This window comes from Lacerta agilis, chromosome 3, assembly GCF_009819535.1.
Source record: "Lacerta agilis isolate rLacAgi1 chromosome 3, rLacAgi1.pri, whole genome shotgun sequence".
In the NCBI taxonomy this organism is placed as follows: Eukaryota; Metazoa; Chordata; class Lepidosauria; order Squamata; family Lacertidae; genus Lacerta; species Lacerta agilis.
In genome coordinates, this window is record NC_046314.1 from 4784915 (window position 1) to 4801260 (window position 16346).

General features: G+C 41.4%; 1 protein-coding gene across 1 annotated transcript; it reads right to left on the reverse strand.

Annotated features, from left to right (window-relative positions):
- Window positions 1-84: 84 nt before the first annotated feature.
- MMUT (methylmalonyl-CoA mutase) lies at window positions 85-16162 on the reverse strand. The gene is made up of 12 exons (XM_033142674.1): window positions 15753-16162; window positions 14704-15071; window positions 14205-14362; window positions 12270-12441; window positions 11304-11552; window positions 9707-9818; window positions 8393-8508; window positions 6586-6701; window positions 5764-5895; window positions 4073-4220; window positions 1715-1882; window positions 85-494 (listed from the first exon to the last, which is right to left on the reverse strand). Exons 1-12 carry the CDS (start codon window positions 16129-16131, stop codon window positions 366-368), a joined length of 2247 nt encoding a protein of 748 aa, XP_032998565.1. The 5' UTR covers window positions 16132-16162; the 3' UTR covers window positions 85-365.
- Between the last annotated feature and the right edge of the window lie 184 nt (window positions 16163-16346).

Here is a 16346-nt window from a genome sequence, read left to right on the forward strand (position 1 = left end):
GCAAGAGGCATGTGAACAAACAGTATGAAACAGCAGGACATAATTTCACCACCTCTCTGTTCAGTATGAGTAACATTTATTTTCAATTGTAATTTGCATTTTAAAAGATCCGAAGTGTATTTCAGATATAATGCAGTCATATATGCAAAATTTTAAAATTTACTCATTTCATTTAGATTCTTTGATAGATTTTACATACATATGTAATAATATTGCAGATGATTTCCCACTTTCTTAGAAAGCATAAGGCAACACCAGACATTGTAGATGATTTAACATGAATTCTTTTTATCAACAGATCACAATGCATCAACACAAACTATAAGGTTCACCATGAGATACAATGTTTGTTATGAGACAGAAGTTTACACAGATTGCTGCCTCTTATCCAAGCTTTTCTCAATATCATCAAGAACTTGGACAGCTGCCTTTGGGATTCGGGTTCCAGGGCCAAATATATTGGAAACACCAGAGTCATAGAGGAAGTCATAATCCTGAGCAGGAGAAAAACAGACATAAATCAGGCATGCAAACTTTGTAAAGTAAAATTCTGCAGAACACATGCTATTTAGCAATGGCAGGCCTGAGGTAGTGCACACGGAGAAGGGGAAATAACTTAGTATGCTAGCTATGGGGAAAACAGCGATGCTCTCACCTACGCAAACCCCGCCATGTGGGCAAAGTCCGAGTGACTACAGGTTCAAGCAGTCTCTGCTTCAGGTGTTATCCTATCTAACATTAAGAATGAAATCATTAAAAGTGGTGAACATTTTCACCTCTGCTCCAAGACAATAAGAGATTTGTGGGTCTATATGAATCTTTTGCCAGGTGCAACAATTCTACCAAGGTCAAGAGATTCAAAGCAGAAAAGCCAATTCTACCCCACCCCACTCGCCATTCCCCCCTTTCTTCTATTCCTCCATTCTTCTTCCTAATTGTTTAAACCAATTTATGAACCAAGAACTTCTACATTGGCCACTAATAATGAAACATATGTTGTTGATATTTTTCCACATTTGTTGTGATATTTTTGTGATATACAAATGACATAAGAAAACTGGGTACAGTATACTCATGTGTATAACATTATTCTTGTTTATAACCACCCCATTCTGAAAATAAATAAATTATTGTGTATTTTCTGTCAGTAAAGGAAACTGGTCCCTTTTCTCTTCATTTCTTGAATTGTTTATGAATTTTTTTAAATTTAAACGTGATTTTTAAATTATTTGATTATATTGGCAGTTCTAGAAAGCTTTTGGGAGGCTGCTTTCAAACTGTGTTGTTCTGTGAACCCTAAACCTATAAACTACGCTTTCCAAAATTTGCGTTTGCTGTGGGTTGTGAACGGCTCGGGTTACGAACGCACCGAATCCGGAAGTACTGGAACGGGTTACTTCCAGGTTCGGTGGTTCGCGCATGCGCAGACGCGTCAAATGACATCACGTGCATGCGCAGACATGCCGAATCGCGACCCACGCGTGCACAGAAGCGGTGCTGCAGGTTGCGGACTGCTCATGGTGCGAATGGGACTCCGGAACGGATCCCGTTCGCATCTAGAGGTACCACTGTATTTCAATAGCTAGATGTTATTTTAAAAGCCTTTCAATGGTGTTAATTTGCCTGGAGGAGGAGGTAGATGGAGACCCCACCTCAGTGGGAACGATTAAATCATCTCCCAAGAAGCGATCTTGTGGTTGGTGGTGCACAGTACCTGGGGAGGGATGACGCCTCCACACATGACGAGAACGTCTGGGCGGCCAAGGGCATTCAGCTCTTTGAGGAGTTCAGGAACAAGCGTTTTGTGGCCGGCAGCCAACGTGCTCACACCCACGCAATGCACATCCGCATCTACCGCCTGCTGGGCCACTTCACGGGGTGTCTAGGAAGAGAAAGCAAATGAAGTGTCAAACAATATGGGAAACGAGAATGCACAAAAGTTAACACTGCATGCAGACCCACGCTTCTTTTTTCATAGAGAAGAGCAACCGGAAAAGACTAGGCACCAGCATGCACTGCTGAAGGCTGCTACTGGCATTTAGGTTTGCCAATACGGGGCCCCAGAAAGTAGAGTACAGAGAGGAACATAGCTGACTGCATCTTCCAAACTTGGGAATCTGTAAAATCATCCCAGTACAATATATTCTGATTGTTACCTTTGGTGCGAACAGGAAATTGAAACAATAGGTGCACATAATTTTTTAAAATTTATTTTACACATTTATAAATTGCTTAAAAGCCCGAGGCCCTCAAAGCTGCGTACAAAGATATAAAATACAAAAATAATATATTCAAAAAATAAAGAAAACCATTCCTACAGATGAATTACTGGGTCACACATAAGGGAGAGCTTTCCTAAATAAAACATCTTCAAGAAGACACCTAAACATTATGATGCTAGGCACCTGTTTAATTGCACATTGGAATGGGTTCCAGAGGGCTGGAGCTACACTACTAAAAGCCAATTTCTCATACAAACTAAGCACACCTCTGCCTCATGCAGTATTCTCAGCAGCGCCCCATCTCAGGTGCACAGTTGCTGGGCAGCAATAGATGGTTAAGGTGCTCCCTTAGGTACCCTGGTCCCAAGTTGTCTAGTGCTTTAATGCTAAAAGCAAAACATTGGGTGCCCCTGGTAGCATACTGGCAACCATTGCAGCTCCCTTTGCAGAGGAGTTATATGGGGCTGATGGACAATATCAATGCATAGAGTGACTTATGTGGGTGCAACAGAACTTCCGTTCTCCTCCTCCTGCTCCCCTACAATCCCTAACCTCTGCTCTGTTTCCTGTTACCATACCCATATTAAAAATGAGGGAAAGCATAGATTAAAATTGCAATCCTTAACATGACCTGTGGAAGACCGCTTATTGCCTCTTTGGCTTCTGAGATTCCATGAGGTAGGCCTTATCCACGGGCTTCACGTTGAGAGTTAAAAGATTAAAGAAGATTGCAAAACGTTTATTGAATATATAGGAAATTATTGTGTACAGCTGAAAATGCTGGCAGCATTAAGATAAATCCAACAGTGTAAATAAGTTTTAATGGATGCAATAATGGAATATTGATTGGCATAGTTTTTTGTAAAATATGCAGTGATTTATGATATGTTTAATGAACCACGGAAAGAGAAGGGATGTCATTGAAGAGTTTGGATTTGATATCCCGCTTTATCACTACCCGAAGGAGTCTCAAAGCGGCTAACGTTCTCCTTTCCCTTCCTCCCCCACAACAAACACTCTGTGAGGTGAGTGGGGCTGAGAGACTTCAGAGAAGTGTGACTAGCCCAAGGTCACCCAGCAGCTGCATGTGGAGGAGCGGAGACGCGAACCTGGTTCCCCAGATTACGAGTCTACCGCTCTTAACCACTACACCACACCGGTTCTCCATTGATATCTTAAGTGTGTAAAATGAGTGTTTTAAATTGTAAAACAGAAAATTTAATAAAATTTGAGCCTGTTCCTTTTGCCACTGATAACCTCAGAAAGCTGTTATGAGAAGAAAAGGTTATGGTGGGATCTGTTAGGATCGTCCTACTCGCGTGTAGGACCCTGGCAGAGAAACATGCCCTACTGGCATGTTTTCTCCCTCATGGGTCAGTCGTACGGGAGCTTCAAAAGCTTTCTCGAACCCAAACATCACAGCGACTGATACCAAAAGGCATTAGCATGCTTTAGGATCCTGCAGAGTGTTAGCAGTTCGCCTAACAGAACTCGGTAGCACAGCATTTTGGCTAATCTACTTTATTTACATATAATACACTTGGAGCATTCTGACTTAGCTCCTTCCTCATTCTCATCAGACAGCAAAGAGAAAGAACAAAGGACAATAGTCCCACATCACGGAAACACAGTAATCCAAACATCCTGTCTCCGTCACTTCCCACACTGTGGAATGAAAACATACACCGCCATGTGATAGACAACAATCCCATGACTGCAAGCACAGAGCAAGAATCCTAGCAGGATCATGTATATTACCCCAAGATCCTTGGAGAAAAGGTGGGGCAAAAATGCAAATGAATAAACAACCCCACAAAAAAATAAAAATTTGAATGGAAAAGACTAAATACCTGGAAGAGTGGACCTATATCCACATCAAACCCAAGGTCAGCAAATCCCGTAGCAATCACTTTGGCTCCTCTGTCATGACCATCCTGGCCCATTTTGGCAACAAGAAGACGTGGTCTCCGACCTTCACGTTCCACAAACTTGTTAATTCTGAATTTAGAATTTGCTTTTGTAAGTTGCAGACAGATTAAGTAACATTTTTAAGGGTATCTTGACAGCTGTGACTACAACCAAAAAGTCTTCCATTTTAAAAGATTTATCTACAGTATATGCATTTGAATTCTATGTGTATATGACAATTTTATAATCTCTCTCTCATTTACCTTCCTTTTGGTAATGAGATTGACTCAAATCAGGAACAAAAGGGAAAATGGAATACATTAAAATAACACAAAAAATTCTAGTGACTCCTAAGATACTAGATGCAAAAATTATGCTGAGCTTGCTTTATTTATTTCATAAAAACAATAAAATTATCAGTTATAAAAAACCCATTTCAAAACATTGAAAAAATAAAATCAGCAATATACTAAACACAGATTAAAACACACATCACCATTCTCTTGGGTAGGTCTCTCAAAACAAGCATGTTTTTACTAAATAGAGTTGCTTGCCTGATTCAGTAGGAAAGGAGTTCCCAAATGTAGGTGTTGCTACACTGTAGGATATTATTATTAACAGGTTTTATGTGGCACCCGTAACCATGCCAGTTCTGCAGATTGAAGTGGTTGAGTGGGAAAATATGGGTTAAAGCAACCTTGCAGGTGAACTGGTCCCAAGATGTTTAGGGCTTTATATAGTATTGGTAAAACCTTGAATGCAGCCCGGTATTTTGTCATGTTCTCCTCATCATCATCAGCCTTAAATTAAAAGCGAAGAGTTTATTTTGCTACTGTATTTTCCGGCGTATAAGACTGGGCGTGTAAGACAACCCCCAACTTTTCCAGGTAAAATACAGAGTTTGAGATACACTCGACCGCAGATTCTCCACCCGGCGTATAAGACGACCCCTGACTTTTGAGAAGATTTTCCTGGATTAAAAAGTATTCTTATACGCCAGAATATACAAATGTCTAGTTTACAATACTTCCCATAACAAATAAATAAATACAGCGAATTTGCAGAACAGATACAACAAACCTGAATAACAAACATAACTGACATAATAAGGTTGAAAACCTAGCATTAATAAAACAAAACAAAACCCATTTTAGACATGTACAAAGAGGTAATAGCTTTAATTACTTGACGTTATAAAATTTGGAAGAGCAACATTTATTAAATGAAAATGGGTGGCTTATAAAGTGGATACAAGAATGTAATCCCCCAATTAAAAATGGAGAAGCTAAAAGAAACGCAGAAATTGCAGAGGGCAGTATCCGATGAATACCTCCCACCAGTGCAAGGATTTCGGCCTGTGTGATGGGGCTTCCCCCCTCTGCCTCTTGTGCCCCCCTCAATCTGCTCTGGAGGGAAGGGGGCACAGGGGAAATCCTTGAGCTGACAGGAACTAGCATAAGTGCAGTAAATTTGAGAAGTGTAAGAAATTCTATGAAATACAAACTACTGTATAGTTTAAATATTCTAAAACTTTGGAAGTGAGATGGGACATACTCTTGTAGCATGCAAAACTTTAAAAGCCTGATAGCACACCATCTGATTTAACCCATTCCATAGAAACAGCACACCTTACCTGTGGATTGCTTGAGCAATTTCGTCACTCTCCCCAAACTCCTGGCGGTAAGCTCCACTCACCATGCGATCACTGGCTTTGTGCTCACCAAACACCTTTTTCATCGCATCCGTTATTTCACCAACTGTACATCTGAAAAAAATGTATGCAGCCCAAACATTAAGGTTGGGTAAACACACCTCAGCAGAAAGAGAGAAAAACTCAGCACCTATTTCAAGGGCACTGTTTCCTATTATAATAATTTAATCACAGCAAACTTAATCTCAACTTTCCCCAATTCCACAGTATCAGAAATTAGAATGGGTTATTAATGTTCAGTAGGGCTGTGCTACACGCTCCCAGGAGACGCCTTAGTTGGACCCAAAGCATACACACAATGGGGCTGGTGGACCCTCACTTCCCAGTCTCCTCCCCACAGCAGTCTTGAAAATGCTCCACTGAGAATATAAAGGAGCAAAATATGTGTTGTGGCTGCTTCTGGCTTCCCTCCACCCTCGGGTTTTTCTTTAAAAATTTGTTGTCTTTTTCTTCTGGTTTCCCTGCAAAGAACCCAGAGTGATGATTTAGCTTCCTAATCCCCACCGAATTATCCCCTCAGTGAAGGAAATCAGGCTGAGAGACTGACTTCCCACGGTGAGGTTCACAGCTGAATGCCTTCTAAATGTAGGACTTTCCACCATCGAAAGCATCTCTCTAGTCACACACATGGACCAACACATTCTTTATGCGCTGCCAGAGCAGGGCCACAGGGAGTCAGTGCAGAGCCGTAGAGAGATGCTCTGGACCACCCTTTGGTTCAATGCACACTATTTCCCCCAATACCTTGCACGTGCTGCTTCCACTGCTAGGCCCAGCAAATTGCCTTGGCCTGTGGCGGCGCATTCTGACAGGGCAGCAAGACAACGCTGCGCTACAGCTCCATCTCTGCAAGCTTTCACCTTCAAGGAAAGGCACAAAAGCAAAACTTTACAACAGCCAAGAACTGTTTGCAGCATAATTCTATAGGGCTCCCCGGCTCTGCTTTAAGTTGTTCCTTTTATACAATTTGTGCTGTTTTTAGATTACAAGAGAGCTTTAGAACCAAAGAGAGCTTTGGTTATAGAGTGGGTTATAAATAAATAAACAAACAAATAAATAAATTGTTATTTGTACCCCGCCCATCCGGCTGGGTTTCCCCAGCCACTCTGGGTGGCTTTCAACGATTAAAATACATGAAAGTGTCACACATTAAAAACTTCCCTAAACAGGGCTGCCTGTAAGTAAGTAATTAAGTAAGTACTGTAAGTAAGTAAGTAAGTAAGTAAGTAAGTAAGTAAGTAAGTAATAGAGACTGTTTTGTAATAAAGAGCTTGAAGAGGACTCATGTAATCAATATTTATTAATTACCAGCTTCAATAAGACCTATATCAGTACATCTCCTTGGTGCCAGCAGTTTATCTATCTTGCCAAAAATGTCACTCCTGAAACTTATAGGAAATATCACTCATTGCCTTTGATATAATGCAAACAGATATGCTCTGAAGCCCCAAAATAGGAAACCCTTACAAAGATGCAGATTCACTTGCTTGAGTCTAAGAGGTTCCCAATCATGGAACTTTGCTGACATCTACTATCATTGAAAAAGAAAAAACCCTGGCATTGCACACACATGTCATTATTCAGTTCTAAAAAATTACACCCTGACCATCAATGCTAATTAATCATCTGTCCAATATGTTCCAGTTACAGGTGGGTAGCCGTGTTGGTCTGCCATAGTCGAAACAAAATAAAATAAAAAATTCTTCCCAGTAGCACCTTAGAGACCAACTAAGTTTGTTCTTGGACCAACTAAGTTTGTTCTTGGCACATGAAAGCTCATACCAAGAACAAACTTAGTTGGTCTCTAAGGTGCTACTGGAAAGAATGTTTTATTTTATTTTGTTTTGTCCAATATGTGTGTGTTGGGAGGATGCAGTTCAGCCTGCAAACTAAACAGGTTTAGTACGGTTTTCTAACACAATTCTAGCAGTCAATTTAGGAAGGTGGTAACATTTAAAATAAAAGGAAGGGACCAGAAACAAAAAGCAACAAAGCTTTGTTTATGAAAATCAGGAATGTTCAAAATCAACAACAGTAGTTTGGTAATGTATTTGCCAATTCTGATTAAAAAAAAGCCCAAACAGGGTAAATTATTAGCTATACAACCTCCAGCTATGACTGAAATAAGCCACTACCTTTGACTTTGCTAGTCAATTGTTCAGCTTCTGAAGTGTTATACTATATTTATGAGCAATTAAAGTATGTAATTTTTGATAGCTATCAACACACAACATCATCAACAACAACTATTTATTTTTTATACCCCACACATCTGGCTGGGTTCTCCCAGCCACAATACATATATACAGACAGGGCAAGAGTGGGGCTTCAGCAGAGAAGGGAGTAGAGAGCAGTATCAAAATGCTATTCTCTCAGAGAGAAAGCGAGCAGGCAATATTGAAAATGCATATTGTTTTAATCGGTCAAAGTGATCCTAAGCATATTAAGAAGTATTCTTAACTGTAATATGGTTTGACACAAACATAAAATAACACTGTATGCTGATTTATAATGTCAATATTCCTTCACTCCTTAAATCTCCACCCATTACCTTTTTAAGTTTTTCGATCTGTTTGTTACGGACTGAAGTGTTATCAATTGCCAAAACTTCAACGGTCTCTTCTTTTTCCAACTGGTATTTATTCACTCCGACAATTACTTCAGAACCTGGGTATTTCACAAATGTTAAGGATTTAAAATAAATTTCAGAAACTGCTAACTTAAAACAAGTTTCTATCAAGCCACAACATGAAGTCAGCTTTCTAAAAAGAAAAACACAACCTGAAAGCTTTTTCACCAATGGCATTCAAATTTTAATTTAGCTAAGATTTTCAGCTTGCATGCAAAAACTGCAATGCTTACATGCAGGTGAATGTGTCCGTATTGCAAAGGAGAGGAAACCTCAAATACAGAAAAGTCAATGGGGCCCATGAACAATACAGGTGAAACTCGAAAAATTAGAATATCGTGGAAAAGTCCATTTATGGTAAGCAATTGTTTTCATTAGCTACTGGAGTTTAATATATGAGATAGACTCATGACATGCAAAGCGAGATATGTCAAGCCTTTGCTTGTTAAAATTATGATGATTATGGCATACAGCTGATGAAAACCCCAAAGTTGAAATTGTTAATTTGGGGTTCTCATCAGCTGTACGCCATAATCATCACAATTATAACAAATAAAGGCTTGACATAGCTCGCTTTGCATGTCATGAGTCTATCTCATATATTAGTTTCACCTTTTAAGTTGAATTACTGAACCTTTCCATGATATTCTAATTTTTCGAGTTTCACCTGTATAAGAAACAGTGGATGCTATTAACAGATATAGCAGTGCAATATGAAGTCCCAGGCAAGATAATCATATAGTAGCCAGAAAATACACAATTCCCTTATGAAACAGAGGCCTTGTATAGGGCAACGGAAATTAGTTCAAAAATATAAACTACTTTTTGAAAGCCCCCCCCCCTTTAGTAGGTGGCTCATATGCATGAGAAACACAATTCCCCCCTGGGCTTGCAGCCATTATTTCACATATGGTGTCTAGCTCAGACAGTCAAAAGACAAATGCACAGAAGCGGTCCTCTGGTTACGAAATTTTTGGGATACGGCCAGTGCCAAAAATTTCGTAACCAGAGTTATCTTACTAGCGAGTGTTGCTGAAATTCAGCTAGGGTTCTACATTTTTACATTTTCATTCTACTAATTTTGGACTAGAGTTTTAAGAGTTACAGGAATTAAGTCTTAATATATGAATAAAAGCATTCATGTTCAAAACTGATACCTGTCTATATGTCTGACAGATTGCAGCTGTGGAGTTACGTAAGTGTATGTTGTGATTAAATAGTGTCCACTTTCCTTACCAGAATCAATCCTGGCTTGTCTTCGAGCAGCACACTCTTCAATGCGAAGTTTGGGTATTCCTTCTGCTACAGCTTTGGCCATCCCACCCATTTCCTCAATCTCATTAATGAGCTAACCGGACAACAAAATTTGGATACTGTTAATGACTCTCAGTATGTGGCTGTCTAGTGCTAAAATCACCATTAAAGCAACATTCTCTCACCCCACTATTTGCAAGGAAACTACTTACAAAACTGGGACAGATGTAATGCAACCATTTGGTGGGGAACTGCATCCAGCCAGTGTGCTGGTTCCCTAAGACTCTCACACTCTGGTGTCAAAGTCCAAAGGGGATTGTTGCAAACTGCCCAGCTGATGGGCAGTTACAGCTACCTCCTTTGAAGGTACGCTCCCAAGTCCAATCAGCTGACTGGTGCTGGGAGTGAAACACAAAGCAGTTTCCATTCAAAGCATTATTTTATTGTTATTATTGCTGTATTTATTAAATTTGTGTACTGCCCTTCAGCCAATGATCACAGAGTTCCCCCTCTTGCTTTCACAAGCAGTTTCAGTGCAATACTGCTTCAAAAAACCCGATGCACTGGGTAGTTCCCATGGGGAAATTCCTGAGGAACTGTACAGCACTGAAAGGGAGTTCCACTTGCAAAGGAACAATCAGGAGCTCACCTTTCCAAATGGCATTTCTTAAAACCAGGTTTGTGAATTGCTGTTTGTTTACCCACCTAAGTCAAGAAAGATGTTGATCCTGCGAATCAGGAAGGTATGTAAATTGGAAAGCATGTAGTTCTTGTTTTAGGTAAAGGTAAAGGGACTCCTGACCATTAGGTCCAGTTGCGGATGACTCTGGGGTTGCGGTGCTCATCTCGCTTTACTGGCCGAGGGAGCCGGCGTACAGCTTCCGGGTCATGTGGACAGCATGACTAAACCGCTTCTGGCGAACCAGAGCAGTGCACACAAACGCCGTTTACCTTCCCCCCTGAGTGGTACCTATTTATCTACTTGCACTTCGACGTGCTTTCGAACTGCTAGGTTGGCAGGAGCTGGTACCGAGCAACGGGAGCTCACCCCGTCGCGGGGATTTGAACCGCCGACCTTCTGATTGGCAAGCCCTAGGCTCTGTGGTTTAACCCACAGCGCCACCCGTGTCCCTATTCTCTTATTTTAGCCATTGCCTAAGTTTGGATTGCCCAAGAGGTCAATCCAAACATCTGGCCAGTCAGTGTGAAGGGGGGGAGGGAGGGAGGGAGGAATATATTTTTGCTATGCCAGCACGCAGGCTGGTGCAGGCCCAGAATGGATCTGCTGCACTCACATTGACCAAGGATCAACTCTGTCAGCCAGTGGCGGTGACTTCTCCCTGCCCACTGTTCAGAGGTGCACTGGGACATTCCTCACCAATGATGGAAAGTAGCTGAGCTGGGCAGGACAGAGGAACATTTCTGTCCCTTCCAAACCCCAAACACGGCGGATCAAGGGTTTAGATCGCTCTGCAAATATGCAGGCTAATAAGTTTTCAGGACTTATTTGCAAGGCTGCTTAAAATTACCAGCTTCCTTTTTCTTCTCTTTGCCTCCCTCCCCAAAGCAAAAGACTGACCTTTAATGCAGCTTCATACAAATCATTGGTGAGAGATTCCATCAGAAATGAGCCACCCCATGGATCTGCGACTTTAGGAATCCCAGACTCTTCCTGTATTATAATCTGGGTATTCCGGGCAATTCGAGCACTTTTCACCGTCGGCAATCCCAAAGCTTCATCAAATGAATTTGTATGCAAGGACTGAGTACCTCCAAAAACAGCTGCCATTGCCTCAATTGTAGTGCGGATGATGTTATTGTAAGGATCCTAGAAGAAAACCAGAGCATTTGTAAGGAATATACAGGTAGTACACCAATATACAGAGTGCAGTAGGTTAGCAATTAAAAAAACTGGGCTCTTCTACCTTTTCTTTTTTGCTGCTGTAGCTCTGAGGCCCCAAAATTGGGACTCTCAAGGGATTCACAGAAACCTGAATCCAGCCGATCCGAACCTACCAGTGTCCTGTCCCTATCCTCAAATGCCCAATTTTGGGGCTTGTCCACAGGCCACTGCCACAGGTAGATTCCTGCCCCACTGGGGCAGAGGACTGCCACAGCAACGAAGCCTTCCCTGATGGCAAAGGGTCCCTTTTGCCTTATCTTAACCCCCTTCAATGGTGGAGATTGGAGGCGGAAATTGTACTGTTTGGCCGTATTCGGAATTGCTGACCATTTAAATATGACTTCCTCCTAAATGTACACCGCTGTTAACCACACATTTAAATACATTTAAAGTGCATGTACATTTAAAATAAATTTAATTAAATATCAGGATGTAGGAAAGTTGAGCAAAATCTTATTTAGTAATGACATTAGGTAGTCAACGCTACTTCTTCATTCCTTCCTCTCTTGGTCTTTTAACAGAAGCTGTTCGAAGGCACCCAGAGTGGGAAAGGCTACTGCTTTATTATCCGTGAGCAGGCACCACTGTATTTACTACTCTGAATATTACACTTGGGGTAGATAATTAAAATGTGATTCCTACCTGCTCAGTTAGTGACCACCCAGAAGTCTGACAATGAGCTCGAAGGAGAAGTGATTTGGTGTCCTTGGGCTTAAACATTTTCTCTATTAAATGAGCCCAAAGCCGCCTCCCGGCTCTTAGCTTAGCTATTTCCATGTAGAAGTTCATACCAATTCCCCAGAAGAAAGACAGCCTAGAATGAGAGCACAAATGGTCTTAACAGAGTAGAATAAGAACAAATTACACTGTGGATTATGTAGTATGTATAAATAACAATGTTCTTGAACCCAAAATTGAAAAACGTGTCCTTCAGCCTGTCTTTGAAATACTAAAGGGATAGCGAGTTTTCAAGAGTATAATCACAGAAAGTTCTGATCACGACCAACAGTCATGGCTGATAGACCAATCTTTCCTTAAAGTATCCCATGAAGCCACCAGGTGACCATGTTCATCCTGGGGTTGGAAATGGTGGGTTGTATCTAGCACTGTTGTTCCATTTCAAGCAGCAGGCTTCCACTTGCGCAATGGAACTTCCCTCTTCTTCTGCAGGTCCTCCTTCAAGATCTCTTCCAGGGACTGGAGGAACCTTCCAGAGCAGATTCCGGCATAAAGAGAACTTAAGGGACCGCCTCTCCTGGTATGTCCCGTGTAGGAGCTTAAGGTCCTCAAATAACAATCTTTTGGAGGTCCCGAGCAACAAAGATGCTAGGTTGGCCTCAACTAGAGCCAGGGCCTTCTCAGTATTGGCCCCGACTTGGTGGAACAGTCTATCACAAGAGACCAGGGCCCTGCAGGATTTGGCATCTTTCCGCAGGGCCTGCAAGACGGAGCTGTTCCACCTGGCCTTTGGGTTAGCTTCTACTTGATATTTATGCTCCATTTTTTATTGGTGGGTTATTTAAAAATGAGACTGCAGTTTTAATTATTGAATTTTTAAATTTGTATTTTAATCTGTTATTTTAAATTGATCGTGTTTATGTTTATGCTGTGATTTTAATTGATGTTAGCCGCCCTGAGCCCGGTTTTTGGCTGGGAAGGGCGGGGTATAAATAAAAATTTATTATTATTATTATTATAAAAGGTTTGTACATCCCTTGCAACTTCTGCATATTGGAATTTCTCCTTCTGAAGTCCTGAATTTAGAATTGATTTCCGCAAAAAAAAACTTACCAATTTGAGACTAGACGATATCAAACTGCAGCATAATAATATGTTGGGGGGGGGAGTATGTTCTCCTCAGCATTTGGATATTACATCTACACAGTATCTCCCATCTTACTTCTCATCCCTTACCACTGCAAAACATCCGTTTTGCATTTATTAAGGCAAGGTTTAATGCCTTTCCTTCCGGGGTCATGTCACATAGATTCTCTAGGGGCCGTGTATCAGATTTATGCTCGTGTGATGAGTTGTCGAGGGAATCCCTCCTGCATATTGTTTTTATCTGCCCTTTATACAGTGATGTCAGGAGAAATTTGTTGAGCCCACTGGTTCAAAAATTCTCTGGACTTCCAGCTGAGATCCAGCTTACCCTTTTACTCCAGGATTCTAACCCAACAGTAACCTTGCAAGTGGCAAGGTATCTGACTTCGGTTCTGAACAATAAGAGGCGAAATGGCCTCTTACAGGAATCCTAATGGTTCTTTTCCACCCCTTTTGGGCCTATAACTCCTGATAGTATCATAGGTTGAATTTATATTTATTTCTCCTGGTTGTAAATATTTTATGTTATTATTTCTACTTTAATGTAATTATTTTAGCTGTTTTTGCATGGATTGTAAGGCAGGTATGATTTGCGTGTCTATTTATGTATGAGCTTATAGCTGCAATAAAGTTTTATTATTATTATATTACATCCCTTGCTATAGCATCAAACTATTTTACACACTGGAACCAGAGCCCAGTCTTGAAATTAAAAACTAGATTCCCCCTGACAAAGATGACCAACTGATGTACCTTGGTGCAAATTCATCAATAGTGAGACCAGCCTGGAGTCCAGTTCTGCAGTACTCCAAGCCATCAGCTATAGTGTAAGCTAATTCCAAAATCGCATCAGCTCCAGCTTCTTGCATATGGTATCCACTGATGGAAATAGAATTAAATTTGGGCATGTGCTGCAATAAAAAAGCATAGTTTTGTTCTACAAGAGACATCAACCTATAAATGCTACATATAGTACAGTCATACCTCAGGTTACGATGCTGTGGGTTGCGCGTTTTCAGGTTGCGGACTGTGCCGAACCCGGAAGTACCGGAATGGGTTATTTCCTGGTTCCGGCGCTCGCGCATGTGCAGAAAAATGATGTCATGCACATGTGCAGAAGTGCCAAATCATGTCACGTGCGCAGATGCAGCACTTCAGGCTGCGGGTTGCAAACGTGCCTCCCACACAGATCACGTTCGCGACCCGCGGTATGACTGTAATGGTAATTAATGGATATTAAAGGAAATAATACCTTTGATGTATATTGGAATATGTCAGCAATTATCCGCATTGATGGTTCTGGAGGGAAAATATATGTATTTCGAACCATGAATTCTTTCAGTATATCATTCTGTATTGTCCCAGTGAGCTTGGATTGTGGCACTCCTTGTTCCTCTCCAGTTACGATGAACGTAGCTAGGACAGGAATTACTGCTCCGTTCATTGTCATTGAAACGGACATCTTCTCCAAAGGAATCCCATCAAAAAGTATCTTGGTATCTTCTACTGTATCAATGGCAACTCCAGCCATTCCAACATCTCCACGGACTCGGGGGTTGTCTGAATCATATCCGCGGTGAGTTGCCAGATCAAAGGCTACGGATAAACCCTGCTGGCCAGCTAGTCTCATAAAAAAAGATTAATGACAAGAGTTAAAATTAAAAAACCTAATATTACATATCTTAATTAAGGGTCAGACTGAGCCACAAACTACACATGTTCTGGCAGCATTTGAACAAGAATCACACAATAAATATTAGCAGTAGTTTCTAACTAAAAAACTGACCACTGAGAGCTAATAATAAGAATCTGCAAGTGATCAAATATTCTGCTTCCAGACATACCCCTATAAACTATATGCCTGATCCTGCACATCAAACTCACTCCCAAGTAAGGGTTCACAGTGATGCAATCTTACAGCAGAATCCTATCCATAGCTACTTAGAAGAAGTGTCCTGGGTTCCTTCTAAGCATGCATGCCTAGGATTGCTCTCAGTTATATATGAAATACTTTGGTCCCAAAACTACAGTGCAATCCTAACCATGCCTACTCAGAAGTAAGTCTTACTGAATTCAATGGCCCTCCAGATATTTTTGGCCTACAACTCCCATGATCCCTAGCTAGCAGGACCAGTGGTCAGGGATGATGGGAATTATGAGACTCCTTCGGGTAGTGAAAAGCGGGATATCAAATCCAAACTCTTCTTCTTCTATAGTCTCAAAACACCTGGAGGGCCGAGGTTGAGGAAGCCTGCCCTAGACAATGTTCTCCCCCACCCCATTCCCTTAGCCGTGTCTCACCCTTGATGTTGTCCTTGTAGAATTTATTGCTTTCTTCAACAGTACTGAAACCAGCATACTGGCGGATGGTCCAAGGCCTATTAGTATACATGGTAGGGTAAGGACCACGGGTGAATGGTTTGACCCCAGGTAGTTCCTCAGGAAAGTCCTTTGTGTCCCTGGTAGAGTACAACGGTTTGATGGCGATTCCTTCCGGGGTGTGCCATATCAGCTCCTCTGGGTTCTTGCCTTTTAACTGCTTTTTGGCCATGGCCACCCACTCTGGGTGGAGCACCTGTTCATGGAGCGAGCGCCAAAACTGCTCACGGAGGTGTGGCCCTGCTTCTTTCCTGTAACAGGAGGGCCAGAGGCGCAGAAGTCCATTCTTGGCATGTAACATTTTTTTTCTTTTTCTTTTTTGCTGAAGTGGCAGCTGTTAAGCTGCAGCCTGTGGATTGAGATCTGAATATTACAATATGACATAGTGAGACTGTGAGTACCAGTCGCATCAAAAACTGTGTGTGCTAGGAAAGGAGGCACAGATACAGTTTGCAGATTTTTTTTTTGGAAGTTTGTTTTGTTGCAGCCACCCTTACTTAGCCTTATTGCACAACG

Bases quoted from the DNA above. Each gene is read 5' to 3' on its own strand.
- MMUT (XM_033142674.1), bottom strand. From the start codon at position 16,131: ATGTTACATGCCAAGAATGGACTTCTGCGCCTCTGGCCCTCCTGTTAC. The intron at 11,553-12,269 runs GTAGGAATCACA...GTTTTCTTCTAG, and splicing joins GGTGGTCACTAACTGAGCAG to GATCCTTACAATAACATCAT. The intron at 8,509-9,706 runs GTAAGGAAAGTG...TGAAATACCCAG, and splicing joins ACAAGCCAGGATTGATTCTG to GTTCTGAAGTAATTGTCGGA.